The sequence below is a fragment of the Ambystoma mexicanum genome, chromosome 10 (assembly GCF_040938575.1).
Source record: "Ambystoma mexicanum isolate Mex_15411 chromosome 10, UKY_AmexF1_1, whole genome shotgun sequence".
In the NCBI taxonomy this organism is placed as follows: Eukaryota; Metazoa; Chordata; class Amphibia; order Caudata; family Ambystomatidae; genus Ambystoma; species Ambystoma mexicanum.
The window spans coordinates 1,197,492,787-1,197,515,027 of record NC_090932.1 but is presented as its reverse complement, the minus strand read 5'-3'; the positions used below and the strand labels follow the sequence as shown (position 1 = coordinate 1,197,515,027).

At 45.9% G+C, this 22,241-nt stretch overlaps 1 protein-coding gene across 4 annotated transcripts in view; it reads left to right on the top strand.

The window, feature by feature from the left end:
• The window catches only part of SUDS3 (SDS3 homolog, SIN3A corepressor complex component), a 400,693-nt gene that overhangs the window by 141,769 nt on the left and 236,683 nt on the right, over positions 1-22,241 (top strand). For all 4 annotated transcript variants that reach the window (XM_069619180.1, XM_069619179.1, XM_069619181.1 and 1 more), the window contains one exon: positions 11,036-11,131. In XM_069619180.1, the coding sequence (XP_069475281.1) occupies positions 11,036-11,131 (96 nt within the window). The remainder of the gene's footprint in view (positions 1-11,035; positions 11,132-22,241) is intronic.

The following is a 22,241-nucleotide window of genomic DNA, read 5'->3' as shown; positions in this document are numbered from 1 at the left end:
CCACCTATTGGTATAGGTCTGTACTACACAAGTTGGTAGTGTGACTGAGCAGCCAGACATTTCACATTTCTCAGGAGAGGTAAATGTGGGATACAGAGCTGTAGCATTAAAATTCACCAATACAAGTATCGAAAGAAAGTACTGACACTCAAGGTTTTTGGGTAAAATAATTATTTAACGGTCAGTTTTAAATAAGCCTTTGAAAAGGGCAACGTGCAACAATAAAAAGACACTTAAAATGCTTTCTCAGCATCAAGGCAAAGCAAGTAGATACTCTTTAGAGATGCTTCATACACACTTCCTACACCCTCAGATGACTTCACTAACTAGGACAGTAATGGCATTTATATATCACTTTTGCACTTTGTAAATTTCCAAGATTGGTAGAAAGTAAAGTTTAAAGGAAGGAAAAAGGTTAAACGGGTTCTCAGAGCATGGATAACAACCTTTCCCAGCAATATTAGTTAAAAACCAATGTATCACCTTTTTGAGGGACAGTAAGAATCAGTCAATGGACCAGAAGAGTCTGCAGGGAGCCAGGACAGCCAAAGTCAATTGGAACAAAGTCTGTGGAGCTGAGGCACTTCGATAGCAAAATGTCTTGCACAACGTTGGAGCGTTTGTTGTAGAAAATCACTGTTGGGCCACAAGCTGTTAAGCTTGTGAAAGTTAGAGCTGAAATCAACTCTAGAAAAGCGGCTACTGCAAGTCACAACTGAGAAGAGCAGAACGACAGACAAAGAGGTAAGTACCTCAAAGTCAGAACAGTACATTTTCGTTAGAAGAGGAGGATCCAGCCGGCTTCTGTCTGATTGCAGCGATGCAGAGCCTGTGTTCCTGGGCCTCAGTCGTGGGGACAAGAGGGAGGATGTCTGGAGGACTCCTGCGCAGCAATTCAAAGGTCGGCGGCAGCTACAGGGGTTCTTTGGATCTGTGGCACTTAACGGTTTCCGCGCTCGGTGAACAGCACCACCACGGATCTTGGACACTGGTTGGGCTTCCTTCACTCCTTGAGTCCAGCACTCTGGTGAGGTGACACGAGCCTGGGGCGTCCTGCTTTGGGAGGGTCCTCGAGACTCCTGGAGCTTTTGGCCGGCATACAGATGTTGCACTAGACTACGGATTTCTCGACATCTGGCACTCTGTTCCAGCAGCAGCAATGAAGTACAGCCAGTTGGGGAAGGTCTTCCAGCAAAGTTCATCTGAGTTAGTTGGTCACACTAACCGAAGGGAAGTAGTAGTCCTTTCCGGAGCTTCTCTTGTCAATCAGAATAAGGTGTTTCAGCACAGCAGCAGGGCTTCACTGGGCAGTTCAACGGTCTAGGAGGATGCAGCAAGCTTTGTTCATGGTTTCTTTGTAGGGGTGTTCTTCTCAGTGGTCGACTGTCTTCACGGAATAGTGTGCCCCAAAAATATTATTGTCCTGAGGGTTCGGGCATGTGTTTTTTAAGCATACGTTGATCGATCATACAAACATTTCCTATGGACCTTACCGTAGTATTCCTCACTTTTACACATGCAAAATCAGTCAGTAGGGCGCAGCCATCTACTGCTAATCTTAATCGTTGTCGCATTGCCCTAAGGTGAACTGCCCTGGCGGCACTAAATCATATCCCCGCCCCTGAGGCTGACATCACCACCAAACCTAGTGATAATCTCCACTTATCTCCATGATGTTACTGGGTAGCATAGCCAAATGCGCCCATTCATCACCTACGTGTTAACGTCAGTTGACGTAGAACCCGGAATATCAACACACAGCATCTCACAACACAGCGCGTCTTGAATACAAACCTATATTTTTAAAGGAAACAGCAACACGCTACAATTTGTAATGTACTTTTATTTCAAAATAAATGCTCCAAGAACATCCGGCGATAGCCATATTCAACTACATGGGTAATTTTTTTCTTTGTTCTCGATTCACAAATGCTTTTTGTGAGTCACACTGTGTTCCTTTTGGGTATATGAAGTGCATTGGAGGCACCGTGAATCGCAAGGCTTCGGCATCAGCTTGGCGCTAGGCCACCGTGAATGATGTCCGTTGGTCCTTATCGCTGGTACCGCGAAAAGGCATATCGGCCTGTGGCAATTGTCCCAAAACAGTGCCATAGTTATCCAGCCATTTTTAAGTGTATCTGCAGCTGCCGGCTAAAGAAGGCATCAATTGGTATCTGTAATCAATGACATTCTCAGGAAGGCAGTATGTAGCTGTGTGGAAAACAGAACAGAAATGTCTCAGTAGCTGTTCTTTATTATAATTTATCAGTTGACCCATTAATTCTGCACCGTGTGAAAACTAATGATGAACACAAACGTGAAACGATGGTAACACAGAGAAAACATTGTGGAAAGTAGTTTACAATTTGCTTGAGAGGTTAGTGCTATGGAGTATGTTTAGCTTGCAATAGGATGCGGAAGCTGACGCTAGAATTCAAAAGAATACGTAGATGCATTTTAACTAAATATTAGTGTAGAATTTGGCGCTGGTGGAACCTGGGGGAACCCAGATGTGGACTAAATGCATTTCGATGCTGGACTGCCCATGTGCCCGGGACAAAGAGAAGTACACACAGGTTGTTTTTGCGTGTCATTGCAATATGCTACAAACAACAACCGAGTACAATGGCAGCAGCAGATTTACCCTCAACCGTGTCTTCAGCTGCCTCAAAACCACTCTGAGCCCTTGACTCACAAGACCCCGGTGGGAGGCAGACTTACTCAGCATCTGAAAGAATTATGAGCATTACTTCAGATGCTTTGGCACTGGAATCTTGTAGCCCAAGGTTACTGCCTTCCATTTGAAAAAGGCCTCTGGATCATCCCCCGGGGAACAACTCTTTCAAAGTTCAGGATCCACTCCTTGTACAGGAAATGTTGACCCTGCTAGAGAAAGGTGCTATAGAACCAGTACCTGTGGCGGGAAGGAACAAGGGTTGGTACTCCCCATACTTTTAAATTCCCAAAAAGGACAGAGGATTGCGACCTATCTTGGACTTAAGAAATTTGAATAATTTCCTCAGGAAGGACATGTTCAAGATGTTTAACGTTTCCCAAATCCTTCAGGCTCTCAAACTCCAAGACTGGATTGTGTCATTGGACCTTCAGGATGCTTACTTTCATGTGCCTATCCATCATAAGCACAGAAAATACCTGAGGTTCGCGGTTGGTGGTTCTCATAATCAGTTTCGAGTTCTGCCATTCGGGCTGACCTCAGCCGCAAGGGTTTTCACCAAGTTGGTGGTGGTAGTGAGTCTCAGTAGGGGGAATTCATGTCTACCCCTACTTGGACGATTGGCAAATTAGGGCACGTTCACCCGAACAAGCCCGGGAACATCTCAGCGTAACCTGCCCCTCTCTCCACAGACTGGGCTTCTCCCTCAATCACAAGAAGTCCCACATGATACCATCTCGAAGACTCCAGTTTATTGGAGCTGTCCTGGATGCTTCCCCTGGGAATGCCTCGCCACTGAAGCTGAGAGCTCAACATATTCTGCAGATGGTCACCAAATTCCCGAGTGCCCAGCATCTTTCGGCCTTAAATTTTTTTGAGGTTGCTCGGTCTCATGGCGTCCTGCATTTTGTCTGGTGCCAGAGGCTAGCTTCAGAATGATATCCCTCCAAGGGCTCTCAGGACTTAAAGGTCCCATTTCTCAGGCAGTATGTCATACCACTTGAAAGTTCCAGGCAGAGTCTCTCAGGACCTTCTTTGGTGGGCTTGCAAGAAGAACATTCTCAAGAGAGAATCTTTTTTGCAGCCATGGCCGGAGATAACAGTAGTGACGGATGCCTAACTCACGGCGGGAGGAGCCCACGCCAGCGACCTGACTATCAGCAGTCGTTGGTCTCCATCGGAGTCCAAACTACACATCAACCTTTTGGCGCGGAGGGAAATCAGACTAGCGCTGAAGGCCTTCCTGCCATCTGTGTATTAGGACCATTTTTCTGAAGTCCAATTAAGGGCTTAGTTAAACAATTCAACTGAGGCAGTACAAGACTCTACTCCTAGTATAAGGCTGTACCACCTGAGTTCATGGTAGCGTAGACCGAGCAGCCAGGTTTATCTTTGGAGGGAGAGAGGGCTGTAGAATCAGTACAAATGAAATTATAATACAAATGGTCCAAGGAAACACTGGAACGCTGTATTGTAAAAATAAATGATTTATTTAAATACAGGTAGGCTCAGATAAATCTAGGGGTAAATAAGTGCTATCACCCTATTTATAATCGCAATTCTAAAAACACCACACTATGCTTGATGGTGCACAGACCAAAGCATAAACCTTATTTGGAACACCCAACTGTAGTTTTAGGGAAGTCGAAACCTTTTCATACACATTCAGTATAGGTCACACCTATTCTTGGGGAGTGAAAACCAATGGGTACTTTCAGATTACAATTGAGTAATTCAAGGGCAGTAGACGCTACCAGTTGTACAGTGACTCTCAGTAAGCAATCACATAATCCTCAGTAACCAATCACATAATCAGTCAACTCGCCAGTGTATATTTTTGTGAATAGTGGAACATTTATTCTAGTTACAGTAAACGCCTATAACTACTTTTGTGATAAATTATACTAGGTGAGTAAAACCTAAGGATGTAATATTCAATTACAAATGCTTGAAGATCATGCACCAGGATGCCTACGAAGTTTCAGTGAGATTCGGAATTTGGAAGACCATGCACCGAATGATGGTTCGAGGTCCCAGGGTATTGGGGTATTGCAGCCCCACAAGGTTGCAGCAACGTGTGGGATGGCTCAAAATGCAGATCTTCTTGAGTCTAGTGGGTCTCACCACACTCTTGGTCAGGGTCATCGTTTTCAGTGTCCCAGGTCGATTGGAAGGAAGGGCTACAGCAAGGTCCGGTTACATAGCAGGCTCTCCGGTCGCTGGAAATAGTTTCACCCGCTTTTGCTTCATCATCCACTTTGGTTTCGGTTCCAGTGGTCGACTTGTCTTCAGCTTCCAGGTTTGCAGTATTTAACGGGAACTACAGCACAACTCATGCATTCTCTCCCTGCATTTTACAACAAGGGGCGGCCAGATTGTCCAATCAGGACAGGCAGCTCCCCCACTGGGATTTGTCCCCATTCAGGCAAGGAGGAAGACAAAGGGATGCAGAGTTTTGGACTCCCTCGCTTTCCTGCCTTTCCCGACAGACTGAAGCCTGGGCGGGGAGTCCAGGGGACTCCTGCCGAAGATAAAAATCAGACAAAGGAAGTTCCCGTGCTGGATGTCAGGGTAAGGAACAAGAAAGGACAAGAAACACTAAAATGGCGAAAAAGGAAGACGGGGGCAGTTTTGGTAAAATGAGCACCCTTGGCTGTCTTTACTGCAGCTTTGAACACAGCCCGCAGTAAAGGTGCACCACATTAATACAAGGTACCACTGCCATCAGCCATTGAAGGTAAGCTTGTCCCTGTAACAGAATTGTTACAGCTTTAGTTTGAAAGGAGATACAGTGCATCTCCCCAGCACTCCAAATAAGGTGGGGTGTGCTGGTTTCACAAAATTAAAATGTGAAAGGGATCCAAAGATGCTTTCTACCCTTGGGAACTGTAGTTCTCTCAAGGGTAGCCAGAGAAAGTTAAAAGGAGAGCCCCTATGGAAGCCCAGCAACAACAGGCACTTATTGTCAAAAGGTTTTTTAAGAGGATCACTTTAGAAAGACACTATGGAGAGTCCAAAAAATGACAGCCATAAAAAGAGAAAAATATTCTGTGGAAAACGGTTCCCACTCAGAGATATAAAAGCAAAAAGTTTTGTGGTTGTGCCAGGCCAGGAAGATTTACCATTTCTATGAAAATCTTAACCAACACTGTACGGGGAAAGAATGTCCTGATCGTGATGGACACCACGTTGGCCATGTACTACCTCAACAAGAGGAGGCGTAGGGTGACTACCACTGTGCAGAGAGGCAATGCGGTTCTGGTACCCAAGAACGAAACTCCCTATCAGCAGTTCACCTAGCCAGAGAGAACACGGCGGCGGACGCTCTGATCAGTTAGAGCACAGTCTCCCATGAGCAGGAACTAGCTCAGGAAGTTCAAGAGATCTTCACCCTTTGGGGAACCCCTCAAGTGGATCTGTTTGTGACAATTGTCAACCGAAAGTGCGAACTGTTCTGCTACAGGGAATTTCCCCCAAGAGGAGCTCTAGGGGACGTGTTCGTAGTGAACTGGCAATTTCCACTCTTGTACGCTTTTTTTCCAGTCCCCGTCATTCCACATGTAATCGGGAGACTGAGAAAGTTAGGGAAATACATAATCCTAACTGCCCCGGATTCGGCCAGGAGGAAATGGTACCCGGAACGTGTGCACATGTCCATCTGCCCTCCAATGCGTCTTCCACAAAGAGAGGACTGTCTCACGAGAGGAGGGTCGGGTTCTCCATTCAGAGGTCAAGACTCTCAACCTTCGCGCATGGTTTCTGAGAGGTTGAGATACACAGATTGGGACCTCCCGGATCACGTAATGGAGATCTTGCTTTTGGCCAGAAGGCTAGCAACAAAACCTTTGTACTGCTGCCGTTGGAACATGTTCAATAGCTAGTGCAGGGATAAGAATGTGGATCCCTTTCTATGTGACATGCCTATGGTGCTTTCTTTTTTGTGACATTTGGCGAATCTGGGGCTCCAGATTGGAACGATTAAAGGTTACCGGATGGCGCTATCTATTTTCAAGCTCTCTTCAGATGAGGATTCATATCTATTACCAACAGTTTCAATAAAAGTCCCTGTATGGGATCTTAACCTGGTGTTTAACATTTCTAACATTCATTCCTTTTGAACCCATACACTCATGCCCATTAAGACTGTTAACCTTGAAAACTGTTTTGCTAATCGCAGTAATTTCAGCCCACAGCTAAGCGAGTTTCAGCCACTTTCCTGTAAACCCCCACATACGGTTTTCTATAAAGACAAGGTTGTTCTCGGAGGGGAACCTTATTTTCTACCAAAAGTAGTCTCTGATTTCCACTTATCGCAAAATAATATTTTGCCAACTTTCTATCCACCTCCTCATCCTGGAAAGGAGGAGGAAATATTACATAGACTGGACCCAAAAAGGGCTCTCAGATTTTACATACCAAGAATGTCCAAAATTCGTCAAAAGGACCAACTTTTCATTGGCTATGGAGGCCCTAAATTGGGGATAGCTGTTAAAAAACAGACCCTATCCAGATTGATCATCCTAGCTATTGGGGAATGTTAAAGATTAGTGGGCAAAGACCCGCTGAAAGGCCTGATAGCATGTTCCATAAGGGGCATGGCAACCTCTGCCGTTCTTCAGAAAGGTGTCCCAAACAAAGACATTTGTTCAGCGGCCACTTGGTCATCTGTTCACACTTTTGTTAAATATTACTGCCGGGATTCATCTTCCAGTCAGGAAGTACAATTTGCAAAAGTGGTCGTTCATTCAGTCCATGACAACGTTTAAAAAATGTGTACTCCCACCACCAAATTATTACTGCTTTGTGGGTCTATCATAAGAGGAATACGTGGAAGGACACAATCCATTCGGACAACAAGTTACTTCCCTTGTAACGTTCTTTCGATTGGATGTTCCTCCCACATCTTCCTCATAGCCTCGCCCAGCCTACCCTGCCGTAGAATTTACATGTTCTTACTCTCTACGCTTTCTTGGAGCCTACGGTCTATGGTAACCCTGGTAATTCCGCTTCAAGAGGGGAAAAACAGAAGTGAAGCCAACAGGCACTGCATGCGCTACTTACACTGATGATGACTGTTAGGGAGAATTCTCAGAAATGTGCTAATTCCTCTCTACCTTTGAGACCCGCCCCCCCTGCACTTTGCTCGATTTTGAGTACTTGATTTTTTAACCTGGAGAGAGTGAGGCCTTTTCCCCACTCTCTCATGTAATTTTTTTATGTGATTTGAACGCTGTTTCTTTTGGTTATGGACTCTGACAAGCTCTGACAAGCTCCATAGGCATCATCTTTTGCATTGTCACACAGCACCTTCAGTGCAGTGGCACAGGGAAGTCTTTCAGATTTCCCCAAGGTTTAAATACCTTGGCTTGGATAAACTACTGTTTCCAAGAGCAGTGAAGTGAAATTGACTTTACTTACACTTTTAAATTTCTAGACCCAGCACACACTATCTTACAATAGGGTGCTAGAGGGGTTACTTGGTATTCCCTTTGTCTAGCTTCTCATGCAACAATTTTATGTTGCCCTTTCCTCGATCAATGGCTGGTGGCAGCGGTTTACCTTAAACTACCTTGGTGTGCTTTTACCGCAGGCTGTGTTCGCAGCTGCAGTAAAGCACCCAAGGGTGCCCATTTTGTCAAAATGTCCCGGTCTTCTTTTTTCGCCATTTCTTGTTGGAAAGATCCTTCTTGAGATTTACTCTGCGTGGGAAACCAGATTTGGTCCCTTTGTTCATTTTGTCTTTTGCGGGATTCATTGGTGATGCCTGCCTCTGGCTCCAGCATGTCTGACAGTGCAGGAAGTGAGGGAGGTGCCAAAAACTCTGTGCTTAATCCCCTTAGTTACAGGAATGCACCCAAAGGTGATTGGCTGGCTGGCTGTCCTTGTAGGACAGCCACCCCGCTGTGTGATTGACAGCTAAACTGCAAATGAATGGGAGAAACCTGCATAAAAGGTGAGGTATTTTGCTTGGAAGGTAGAGTCGACCACTGGACGAAGGAATCCGAAGAAGAACTTGGAAGAGACGCCTGCTGCCTGGCGCCTACCCCTCTGCGGCTCTTCTCTTGGTCCTAATGCCACTTTACTTGCTACCAAATCTGAAGATGGCTGCCACAGGAGGGGCTTAGGTAGAGGACAGTCATTGGCTGAGGGCAGTATGACCCAGAGACCAGTGATTGGTTACTAGTAGAAAGACCGTTCAGAAACAAAACTGTCATGATCTCTGCTTCCAAAAGGTCAGGGTTTTCCCAACTCCCTTGGAAGCAGATCCATAACCCAGGTTCCGAGTGCCAACCAGTCCCAATGGGGACCTTTTGGACCCAGTCCTGGCGCCAGTGGCACCAGGCTCATAAATATGCCCAGTCCCAGCGCTGGAAGCGCCGGGCTCATAATGCTTGGGTGGACTTACCTGCAGCAGACCATGCTGCTTACTTGCCTGCCAGTTGAGCCTCTGATCCTCTTCTGTTTGGAACTACTTTTCCTGTTGGGTGGGGCTGGAGCCACTCCCTAGATGCAGAACACTGGAACTCTTCTGGAAGGCAGGAACTCTTTTCTTACCAGGAACTCTTTTCTTACTTAGGCGTGGCTGTGGAAGGAGACACCTAAGCACTACAGGAGGCTATTTAAACCACACCCGGTGGATGAATCTTGCTTTGCGTTATTCTGCATCCTCTGCAGCAGAACGCTCATCGTGTCTTCTGCATCTGATCCTGGGCCTAAGGAAAAAGGCTTACCATCCTGAATCCAGTCTTCAGCAACACCTATAAAGACAAGAAAGAACAGGTTAGCATTCCGGCATCTGAAAGGCAAAGGCTTACCTACTCTTCGTGCGCTCCGGAGGTCTTCACACTGTATTCCGGCATCTGAAAGACAAAAGCTTACCAACTCTTCGCACGCTCCGGAGGCCGTCGGCGCTGCATCCCGCATCTGAAAGACAAAACAAGGTGCGTTTAAAGACATTGGGGAACTTTAATACTCACGTGCCATTACTCCTTTCCACATCTAACCCAGTGGGTATCCCGGCACCCTGCAGCCGCTCCGAACTTGTACCTGCAAAATAAAAAGACAGTTAGAGCGCATTGTGAAGCTGGCAACAAGCGCTTACTTACGTGCTTCCAGGCGCTTCTATTCATCACACGGGCTCCATCTTCAAGGCACTTCAGCCCGTCATCCGCCATCGCCGGAACCCTGCAAAACAAGAGACATCATTATTAAAGACTTTAAAGACATTTGAGTTACTCGAAACTTACCGTTCGTGCAGTAAACGACAGACAGCAGTCCTCTGAAGTCAAGAGGCCTGCGCTACCTATCCGGTGAAGAAACTGGTTACAGCACCCTGCCCCGAGGCAGATGGAGAGCTCGGCATTCACTTACCTAAGGTGAGAGCGTTAACCTGTGGGGGTCTACAGGAGAGGAGAAGAGGAAAGAGATAGGGACACCCCAATAACCCCAGTTCATTAACCCCGTATTTTCTATCTGCAGACATCTTACTCTGCACGTCAGGCATACAGGGCACAGAGGTCCAGCCCAAAGAGCCAACCGGGTGCTGCACATCACCTTTGAAGATACGGTAGTCGCCCAGTCAAGACCGGCGCCTCTGCGAGAATCAGGTGAGCGTTACAAAAACTGAAACTGATTTTTTCTTTACCGAGGATTCCCAGCCTGACGGGGAATATTCATGAGCATGCAAATCCATGCCAGACTCGTGCTGGAGAACAACAGTTATAGGTAAGTAACTTGTTCCTTCTAAAGAAGGCTTATTCAAAGTGACTGTTAAATTAATGAATAATTGATTAATCTAGAAACCCTGAGTGTAAGTGTTTATTTGGATACTTGTCACTGTGGAACTCTATGTTGCAACCCTACAGCACACATTGACCCCTCTTGAGATGAGCCTGGCTGCTCAGTCACTCTACAAACATGTGTAGTACATGCTTATACCAAAGGTTGGATTAACTGCTATTGCTAGGAGGACAAAGCTGGTGCAGTCTCCCACAGGGTATTGCAAACAATCTTGCCTAACACTTTGTGTATATTTATTATGTGTTTACATCTGTATTTGTTTATAGTCTACCAAATGAAATGTGGACTTAATAAAATAGTAATTAGTTTGAAATGTCTGATGTTTGTAAATTTCTAGGACGATGCAAGTGTCTGTAGTTAATTGTTTTGGCAACTGTGCTCCCTTCAGCTGTGCACTGGTCACCTTTTACTTTGACAAGATTGAGTATATTTTGGTAGCGGAGGGACATATGGGTCTTTTATCCTATTGTCTGATGGGATCTATGGCAATAAGGATTGTCTGGAGGGATGTAGATTTAGCAGCTTATAAAACAGTGTCTCGTTTCTCTTTTTGATATGTAGATTCAATGGAAGTTAAACCCATTATGACGCGGAAGCTACGTAGGAGGCCAAATGATCCTGTTCCTATCCCAGATAAGAGGCGGAAACCTGCTCCTGATATCCTTTAACAAGCAGCTGTCCAGAGCTACCCAATTTTCATTCAATGTGGAGTTTTTGTACATGCCATAATTGGTGGAAATTGGTGCCTCTTTGGTGTGCCACAGCCAATTGTATGGCTTAAAATTTACTGGCATTCTTAGCTGTTGTAATCACTCAGCCAATGTGCCGTTGCTTTTTTCTGCTTGCTTACTCTTCTCTCCAGCCCTACTTGCCTCCCTGTTTCTTTGCCTGCTGGCAGAATTCCGTATGACTCTCTGCAGGCTCCTTTGCTCCCCTCTTTACAGCCACACAACTGGAAGCCGAGCACTGTCTTGTCAGAGTGAGGCTCCACTTGCCATCTCTGTGGCTGTGATTTTTGGCAGGCTTTTTCTCTTTACAATCTGCTTGCACTTTGAAAATGCAGAACCTGTGCTACTCTTACTTTTTGTCTTTTTTCAAGTACCCGGGCCTTTGTACCTGGGTGCTTATAACCTAACCGCTCGTTTCTTCCAGTGTTTTTGACTCATGGCTCCCTTTAAGGTCCTGTCTTTACTTGTCGCATTACATTGGGCTTTTCAGGCAATAAACAGCTGGTATAGCTACTAGGTACAGGCTATTGGGCGTATACAGTATTCTTTTCCCAGCAGTGGAATCTCAGGTTCATAAACATTTGAATATTTCTTGCCTCCATACCAGACACCTGTAAACCTGGACGAAAAGAAAAGTTTCATTTCTTATAAAGACGATTTCTGCAAATTACAAAAAAAGTTAGTTCCTCAAACACAAAAAGACTCCCAACAATAAACTATCAGGCAGTTGCCCCAATTGCTTGCCAAGTGCTTTATGCTTCAAAAGTTCCTTCTTTGTTCAACAGTCCTTTCTTGGGACTTCCTGTAGATTTGCAACTGCCTAGTATACTCCCCAGCCAGAACTTATTATATCCACAGATAAGAGTTCCTCTTTACTTGCACAATTGCATATTGTTGGGTACATTTTTCTAAAGTCCAATTGGTAATGGACTCTACAAGACTTATCCTTTGGTTTTAGGACTCCCAACTTCTAATATAGCCTGTACTACCCACGGTTGGTGCAGCCAGTCTTATTTTAGGAGAAGGAATGTGAGCTGTAGATCAGTACACCAAACTCAAAACATGCATAGACCAAAATAAACACTTACACACTTGTAGTTATATCATAGTGATTAAATTTATATATACATAAGTCAACTGGCGACATCAAACCTACATTGGAATAATCAGGAAAAATAAAGCAGGTGAGTAAATTGTTCTGTGCTTTTCCTATCCACACACGGGGTAACCTCAGTCAGGTAAGTAAAAGCACTTATTTAAATAAACTCTGCATTATTACGTGTCAAGTCAGGAATGTAAAGAGCAACAATCGCAGGTAAGCAATACTGTAGCAACTCTTTTAAGGTTTAGGCAGTCTTTTCCCCCAACTAGAAAGGGATACTGCTGTTCAGGTTTTGGAGGCAAACAAGCAATGCACAAGCCCAGAGGGTTAAAAGATTTACTGTTGGGGAAACCAGCAATGCAAAAAGTCTGTGATGCAAATCTTAGCACAGGTAGGTAACAAGTTCGTTTTTCTTTGAAAAAGTACAGGAGCTTAGTAAAAGCCTTCCTGTAGGGGCGCAGACTGTTAGGCCTGAGAGAATGGAAATGGGTGAACACACAAACAGTATAAACAGTTCTCCAAAAGCAAAGGAGGGACGCTAACAGCTTAAGGAAAGTTTACCAAGAGCCCCACGGTACGTTGAGAGTCAAGAAGATGATGCAGCTGGACGCCTTCTGGATGCACGGCTGCAAACCAGATCGCCTAGTCCTTGGTCGTGGTAATGAAAGGGAGGACCCTGGATGGGCACCAGCAGCAGTAGTTGAGAGAGTGCCTCGGCAGCAAAGAATTCATCTTACTCCTGCGTCGGTTCATGGTTTTGGTGCCTTTTTCTCAGCACCAGGTGCTAACGATCGCCGTTAGTTGGAATAATCTTATTTTTTCAGTCCTGCAATCTTGTGAGGGGACTCTGAGGAGAGTATTCATGTTTCTGGAGGTCCACACGGATGCCACGAAGTTCCTGCGAGATTAGTCAACGGCAAGGCCATGCACTTCAAGGCGGTTTAGGTACCCCGGGTATTAGGATTCTGTAGCCCAGGAAGGTCGCAGGATGTCGGGGGGGATGGCTCAAATTGAAGAGCGTCTTGAGGCTGGGTATACCCACCAGCCCAGAGGACGAAGTCTGTCTTGACGCAGCTTCCCTGTCGTTTACAAAAATGGGGTCAAAATAGCAACATTTTTTCTGCGGTTACTGCAGGTCTCTCTGGTCGTAGTCTTCGGGGCTTCAGTTCCAGTAGTAGACTTAGCCTTCTGTCCCAAAAGCCTTGTTTTTATGCAGGAACCCATTCATTCAGTCCTATGGATCTGTCAATCACCTGGGGGTGGCTGTCCTTGTAGGACACCCAGCCATCTTGTTCAAATTGGTTCCAGCCAGGTATACCTTGAGACAAAGGCCAGATAGGTTTCGGGCTCGTCCCTCACTTCCTGCCTCAGCATACACACTGGAGCCTGGGCGGGCTTCACAAACAGATCCCGCCAAAGGCAAACCTCAGGGGACCCACCCCCACCTGGAATGGCAGAAGGGCCAAGAAGGAACACACAAGCATAAAATGGTGATAAAAGAAGACAGGGGGGCCTTTTGGGGAAAATGATCACCCATGGGTGCTGTACTGCTGCTGTGAAAACAGCCTGCGAGTAACTAACACAAAAATGGTAGAAAAATGTATCCACTGCCACCAGCCATTTAGGTTTGTCTGTTACTATAACTGTACACAGGAGCAATGGGAAAGGAGTTACTCTGTATCCCCCTCAGCCCTCCACATAAAGTGGTGTGTGCTGATCCCACAAAAAGAAAGGCAAGTAAGATAAAAGTATCCTGCTATCCTTGGGAACAGTAATTCTCACGGAAAAGTAATTGTAAATAAAAATGGAAGCCCAAGGGACTCCCCAGCAACACTGTACATAGGGTGCTGTATGCTGCAAGAATCCATTACATAGGCCTGTAGTGAAATACTCGGAGGAAATCATAACTCTATTAAAGGTAAAAAGAATTAGAGTAGCAGAAAAATAGGGTTCCCATCTCGGAGCAAAAATGAGTGAGTGGTAAAAAAAATCCCACTCGGGAGAATGAAGCAAACAATCCCAGCAAAAGTGCTGGGGGCCTCAGGTTGAGGGGAACTGGCACAAGAAATGAACATTTTCCATAACTGGTTCTTTATATCTGGTTGTTTCAACATTCGCTCTCGGTTTCCCCCATATCAGCATTCGATGCCCAAGTGTTGTTGGATATATATATATATATATATATATATATATATATATATATATATATATATATATATATATATATATATATATATATATTTTGTTTCTTTCTCTGTGGCTTAAAAGTTTATAAATTGTGTTTGGCGAGGTTGCCGAAATGCCCCGGGTCCCCACTTTGCTTGGGCTGACTCATCAGCTCTGTATGGTCTTTGTTCCTATTTGCACGTATGCAGCGCATCTTTGCCACCTGCTTTCCTCTCTGGACTGCTTCCATGTGTTTCCGGTTTCTCTTGCGGCTCTGCTTCTGCACGCCTGCCTTCCTTCAGGTGCCGTTAGGTCTAATGTTGCTTTCTCCACCAGCCGAACGCTCAGGAATCTTCCCTTGGTTCCTGGCGTGTCTGCAGCACGTCCCTGATGCAATGTTTCTCATCCACTTTGCTGGCGAGCCCCTTGGCTCCGCCACGCCGATTTGTCCTTTCAGCTTCCACAAGCCTCGCAGAGAGATGCTGCTTCTCCAAACAGCAGCTGTGTATCGTTTATTTTCCATCTTTAAATGTGCCTGCTGAAAACAACTAGCACGCTCGTTGAGCTTGAAGCTCCTTTTGCTGCATCGTTACCTTCTTCCTCCTCGTCCTAGTACTTGGGTGGTTGTGGGAATTGGAGTTCATTGATGTTAACCTATGCAGATTTCTTGGGAAATCACTTTCAATGGTTCCATATGATAAGCCATTTCTATTACGGGGAATTAGAACTGGAAAAGGTATTATTGGAGCTTTTACTTTTTAGACCAGGAATGTAAGTTTGGCCAAAAGGATTTTGGGAAAAGGTTACTCTATTTTCCCTAAGGGGGGGGAGGGTGAACAGATTCATGGCAGTAGGCCATTAGGGTATTGGGTATTAAGGGGTTTTCTTAATCAGCAAATTGGCCATGTCTCATCCAATGGAGACATGACATCTCCCCGGAGCTTCTATCCTCCAATGTGATCCTCCCCATGTAGCAACCCCAAGGGTTAGGATCCGGTAGCAGCTGCCGTCCCCTGGTGACATGGCAGGAGTCCTACCGCCGGGGAATCCGTGATGACTCCATTGGATTTATCACAGTGACAAGAAACTATCCTTCTAATACACGTCCTTGTTTTTCACCTGAAAGCTGCTCTTCTGAACCATTTCTGCCGGCAAGGGGTGCAGCACGGCTCCGCATCCACTCGACACAACACCTCTACATGCCCCACCTCAGATATGAAGTCAGGACCTGTGTATATTGTGAGGGTCACTCCTGTAACCTTAGTTCATTTTTTCCTGTGTACTCTGTATTCAGGAACACCGCTTTGTTGAACTGCTTTTCTGCTTGTTTTTAACATCATGCTGAACACCACTATACTGATTGCGGACTTCAGATGGCTGTCTTGGATCCTCACAGATTCTGACTTTATTTCTTTGGAGAGGAGCACAACACGCAGGTCTGCGGCTTGTGCCAGTCGATGCATCCCAAGGCACTTTGTGAACGGTAGGCACCATTGTTGACCTTTCTCCACAAAGAGAGGGGAGACGAAAGGACTTGTTCGAGGTCGCCAGTTGCAGAATGCCATACCGAAGAAAGGTCGGCAAGGACAGGAAGAAAAAGAAGCACTTCAAGAAGTCTTGTTCCCTTTGTATGTCTTTAAAACCCCATTATTCTTACTCATTGCTGGAAAGGAGTTACTGATTCAAGGACACCAAGACGCTGGATGTCTTTGCTGAGGCCATGGCGCTGACTGCTTAGGGCCCCGGTGCCGGCAGCTCTGCCACAGTGGCTTCAGCCTCAGTCACGTTAGTGCCGCTGGAGTCCACTTACCTAGTATCCCCTTTGTCTAGCTTCTCATGTAACATTTTTTGTTACCCTTTCCTCACTGAATGGCTGGTGGCAGTGGTTTCGTTTTAACTACCGTGGTGTGCATTTACCGCGGGCTGCAGTCGCAGCGGCAGTAAAGCACCCATGGGTGCCATTTCTGTCAAAATGGCCCCGGTCGTCTTTTTTTCACCATTTCTTTGTGGAAAGGTCCTTCTTGAGATTTATTCTGCGCGACAAACCAGGTTTAGTCCCATTGTTCGCTTTGCCTTTGACGGGATTCATGAGTGAAGCCCGCCTCTGGCTCTGGGGTGTCTGGGGTTGGCAGGAAGCGAGGGAGGTGCCTGAAACTCCCTGTGCTTAGTCTCCTAGGAGAACCAAATGCAATCTGTAGTGATTGGCCGACTGACTGTACGGCAAGGGTAGCCAACCTGCTGGCTGACTGATGGCTAGGCTGCAATGAATTGGAGAAACCTAAATAAAAGGCGAGGCTTTTGGCTTGGAAGGCAGAGTAGACCACTGGACGAAGGAACCGAAGAAGAACTTGAAGAGGACACCTGCTGCAACTCCTGGACCATTGATTTGTCCAGTGAAGCCCTGCTGCTGTGCTGAAACTCCAAATTCGTATTGACAGAGAAGCCCCCGCAAGGATGACTTCTCCCCTTGAGTTGGTGGGACCAATCAACTCCAAAGTAAGCCACCTGGAGACATCCTTCTCGAAGCTGGTGAAATTTCCAGAGTTGCTGCTGGAAACAGTATAGCCAGGGAGAGGAACACCAGATTGTGTGCGTTGCTTTTAAGCTGGCATATAGAGCTCCAGGAAGATCCTCTGGACTCACAGGAAGCAGGACTGACTGAGCCTGAGCCCCCTCAACAGAGTGCGGGACCCCAGAAGCAAGGAAAGGCCATCACGACAGCCAGGATCTGTGGTATTGCTATTTGTGGTAGACGCAAGCAGCTGAAACACCGAACAGCCACTGATTTGAAGATTGCCGTTTGCGAGCGGTGACCTTCCCATTGCAGTGCAGGAGTCCCCAGAAGTCCTCCCTCTTGTCCCCACAACTGAGGCCCAGGAACAGTGAGATCTGCAGAGCTGCTCAGGAACATAAGTCGTCTGCTGCACTTTTTCTTCAATACCAATGTACTGTAAAATGTCTGAGAGAACTTACCTCTTGCTTTAGAGTTGCTTGCATCTTCTACTACTCAAGTCTCACAGCTTGTGGCCCTACATTGATTCTTCTTTTTTCTTCAAAGACTTCTAAAACATTGTGCAAAGACTTTTTTACTTACCTTAAGAAGTGCTTCAGCTCATCTAGACTTTTGCCCATTGACTTTGTCTTAGCCTGTTCCACTGAATGACTCGTATTGGAGGACGGAACGTATTTGCCTGCTTAAGAATATTTGTGGTCTCTTGTATGTTCTAATAATCCGTTTCCTTTGACTTACTCTGAATTGACTCTAAATGCAACAGTGAAATATTACTGTCCCCAGCACCCTAGCTATTGAAGTCACCGTAGGGTGTAGGTTGTGTCTGTGGGCCATCCCAAAAGGGCACTTACTGATTTTGAGATATTAAGAGTGTGTATTTCATGAGGTATATTTGAGTGTTACTGTTACATTTCTCCCTTCTGAAGAAGGCTCACTCTAACTGACTGATACATAAATTAATAATAGTTTGTTCAAGAAACCTTCAGTGTAAGAGTTTATTTGGATACTTGTCACTGTGAATCTCTGTGTAACTCCCCTAAAGCTCACATTGACACCTCTTGTGATGAGCCCGGCTGCTCAACACGCTACCAAAACTGTGTAGTACAAGCTCATACCAAAGGTTGTGTTTCCGCTTACCTGTAGTCAAGGTTGTTGTACTGTTCCCAAAGGGTACTGCATACAGTTGTGCCTAACACGTGAAAAGCAAGTCGAACACTGGAAGCTGGAATAACAGAAGAAGACGACCAGAGACGCCTGCAGACCCTTTACAACACCGGGATGCTATCACTGCTGTCCTGACACTGTTTTCTGTGCAACAGAGGAGCTCTGAAGAGGACTCCTCCTTCCCTTTGGCTGGTGGGAACAACCAGTCCCAAGATGAACTTTGAATTGAACCATCTCCCGAGGGCCTAAGACTTTCCAGAACTACGGAACCCCAATATCAGGAGACCTGCTGCCCATTTCAAGTGCATCGTCGTGTAAAGGCCGAATCCGCCAAACTCTTTGCCTAGCCCGTAAGGAAACTCCATAGATCCGATCCAACTCGCTCAGACCCCCTCATTAGAATGTGGGACTGCAGGAAGCGAAGAAGATTGTGTGATCCGTCTCCTTTGTTGGTGCTGTAGAAAAGGTGCCAAAAACCGCAGAGTGAACCAAGAAGTTGCTGTAAGTAGTGCCATAGGTCCTCCCTCGAGACTGTCGTTGAGACATCCTGTACGTTGTCCTGCTTTGTCATCAGACCAAGGAATCCGGAGGTCTGGTCCACAGCTGCAACATTGCGAGCATCCAGCACATACATACTCCTGTCCCGTCCCGCTTCCTCCATATCGCATGGGAATCCTTCGCTAGGCACAGGAAACAAAACCATTTTCACAAGAAAAACGTCTATACCCCTTTAAATGTATGTTCCCAGAGGCACGGCCCTGTTAGGGAAAATTCTCATAAATATGCTAATTCCCTTCATCTTAGAGACCCCCAGAAACTTTGCTGGATTTTGAGGACTTGATTTTTTCTACCTGGAGAGAGTGTGAGACCCTTTTCCCACTATCTCATGTATTTTGATGTGTGTTTTACTCTTGTGTTCTTTGATTGTGGAGTTTTAGACAACTCCCTAGGCATCATCTTTTCATGTGTCACAAAGCACCCTCAGTGCAGTGACACAGGGAAGACTTTACTAGCCTTTTCAAATTCCTAGACCCAGCACACACTATCTTACAGTAGAGTGCTGGAGGGGTTACCTAGTATCCCTTATGTCTGGAAACTCATCTAGCAGTCAAATGCTACCCCTTCCTATCGAAATGGTTGGTGGCAGTGGTTTTAAAACAAACTACCATGATTTTTCCCGACCGCGTACACCGGTAGCTAATAATCACAGGAGCCATGTTTTTCAAGATGGCGTCTGAGCCCCCTTTGTTTAAACAGGACCGGTCTTCTTTTTTCACCATTTCCTTTTGTAAAGGTCCTTCTAGAGTTTGTCTCTTCGTACCAATCTAGGTTTGGTCATGTTGGGCTTCAGGACTGAAGACTGCCTCTGGCGCCCGAGTGTCTGGGGTGGGCAGGAAGGGAGGGAGGTGCCCGAAACTCCCTGTGCTTGGTCTCCTAGGAGACCCAAATGCACTCTGGTGTGATTGGCTGCCTGACTGTCCGGCAAGGACAGCCACACTGCTGCGTGAGTGGCAGCTAGGCTGGAATAAATGGGAGAAAACTGTTTAAAAGGCAAGTCTCTTGGACTGAAAGGCTGAGTCGACCAGTAGAACGAAGGAACCGAAGACGAGCTGGAAGAGGACGGCTGCTGCACCTACTGGACCATTGGTTTGCCCGGTGGAGCCCTGCTGCAGGTCTGAATTGCCAAGTTCACCTCGACAGAGAAGCCCCTTCAAGGACGACTTCTTCCTTTGAGTTGGTGGGACCAATCAACTCATAAGCCACCTGGATACCATTCTCGGAGCTGGTTAGGATTAACCAGGGAGAAGCACACCAGCTTGTGTGCTTGAAGAACAGCAACCGAAATCGAAGATTTGCCAACTTGCCAGCTTTGTGATCTGTCCCTATGCAGTGCAGGAGTCCCCTGATGACCTTCCTCTTGTCCCCACGACAGAGGCTCAGGAAAAGGGAGATCTGCAGGAACTGCCAGGAACAGAAGTCTTCAGCTGCATCTTTTTCTTCAATATAAGGTACTGTGAAAACCCGACGAGAGAACTTACCTCTCACCGCGAAAGTGTTTGGAACTTTGGCAACTTGCAGGCCTAGTCAGCTTGTGACCCGACATAGGAACCTTTCTTCTGTGAACTACTTCTAAGAACCGTGGCAAAGACTTTTCCATTTTAAATACCAGAACCGCGTTTACTTATACAAGACACTAGTTCATTTACTTTAGCCTATCTATTGCATTGAATCAACTCCTCTGGTGAACTCAAACTATTTGCACTGTTTCGAAGTAACTGTAATATCCGTTTTATCAATTTATACCTTTTTGCTCCTACTTCAATTATATTTTTTCTTCCGACTTCAACAGAGATCAACCGCTTAGTAATCAGAATTGTAGTATCATTTTTGTGTGATATTGGTTGCCTCCTTTAGTGAATGCTTTCTAAATGATTGTGTAATAAATTAATAACAGTTTTACCAAGAAACCTGGAGTATAAGTGTCTAGCTGAATAATTGCTATTTGTGTAACACCCTTTCAAGCTCACATTCCCTCTTGAGAGAAGCTACTGCATACAAACTTTGCCTAACAGGCCTAGGTAGCTCATGCTCCCTTGACTCCGCCCTCCGGCGCCACACATCAATCCTCTTTTCTGTGTTAACTGGAGTGGAACTTCTTCACCAGAGCTGTGGTTGAGGCCCTTTTTCTCCTTTTTCATAATTCCAGTGTCTTTTTATTTATTTTAAGTTAACCCAGGGACCTTGGTCCCCTCTTCTTTTTATTCTTTTTTTTTTGTAGCAGTCTCATGGCCTGTTAGGGAGACTTCTCAGAAATGTGCTAATTCCCTTTTACTGTAGAGACCCCCAGCTCTTTTGCTGGAATGTAGGACGTTTAATTTCTAACCTGGAGAGAGTAAGGCCTTTTTTTCCCCCACTCTCTCGTGTATTTTTCTGTGATTTGAACTCTGTTTCTCTTGACTTTGAAGTCTGACAAACTCCATAGGCATCATTGTTACATTGTGACATACAACACCTTCAGTGCAGTGGCACAGGGAAGTCTTAGATTAAACTACTGTTTCCAAGAGAAGTGCAATTGACTTTACTTACATTTTGTAACTTTCTAGACCCAGCACACGCTATCTTACAATAGAGTGCTGGAGGGTTTACTTAGTATCCCCTTTGTCAAGTGTCTCATGTAAACATTTTATGTTACCCTTTCTACAATTAATGGCTGGTGGCAGTGGTTTACATTTTACTACCATTGAGTGTTTTTACCACAGGCTGCGTTCGCAGCTGCAGTAAGGCACCCATGGGTGGCCATTTTGTCAAAATAGCCCCAGTCTTTTTTTTGCCATTTCTTGTTTTAAAGTGTGATTGACGTCTAGGCTGGAATGAATGGGAGAAACCTGCATAAAAGGTGAGGCTTTTTCACTTGTAAGGCAGAGTCGACCACTAGACGAAGGAACCCGAAGAAGAACTTGGAAGCAACGCATGTTACAACGCCTGGACCGTTGGTTTGCCTGGTTGAAGCCCTGCTGCTGTGCTGACGCTCCGTATTTGTTTCGACTAGAGAAGCCCTACAAGGACGATTTCTCCCCTTAGGTTGGTGGGACCAATCAACCCCAAAGTGAACTCTTCTGGACATTCTTTCGAAGCTGGCCGTACTTTTGCTGCTGCTGCTGGAACAGATGTGCCAGGGAGAGGAACACCAGATCGAGTGCATCGCTTTGAAGTCGGACCGGAGTGCCAGAAAGATCTCCAGACTTCCCTGAAGTAGGACTGACCAAGCCTGCGCCACCTTAACAGAGTGCTGGACCCCAGATGTGAGGAAAGTCTGAAGTGGTATCCGAGAACCGCAGTGTTGCTATTTGCTGTAGATGCGAGGAGCTGAAACCACGAAGTGGCGCTGAATTGAAGTTTGACCTTTGCTGTTGCCAACCTTTTTCGTTAGAGGGCGCTGTGCATCAATGGTGTCGACTCGAAGGCCTCCGTCTCGAGGATGTCATCAAAGGCATATATAGCACACGCAGCGCCCGTTGGCTTCAGTTCTGTATTTCTGCGACCGCTTTAGCTTCGAGAAATACAGAGCACTTCTTCACTTTTGTGACGACTTTG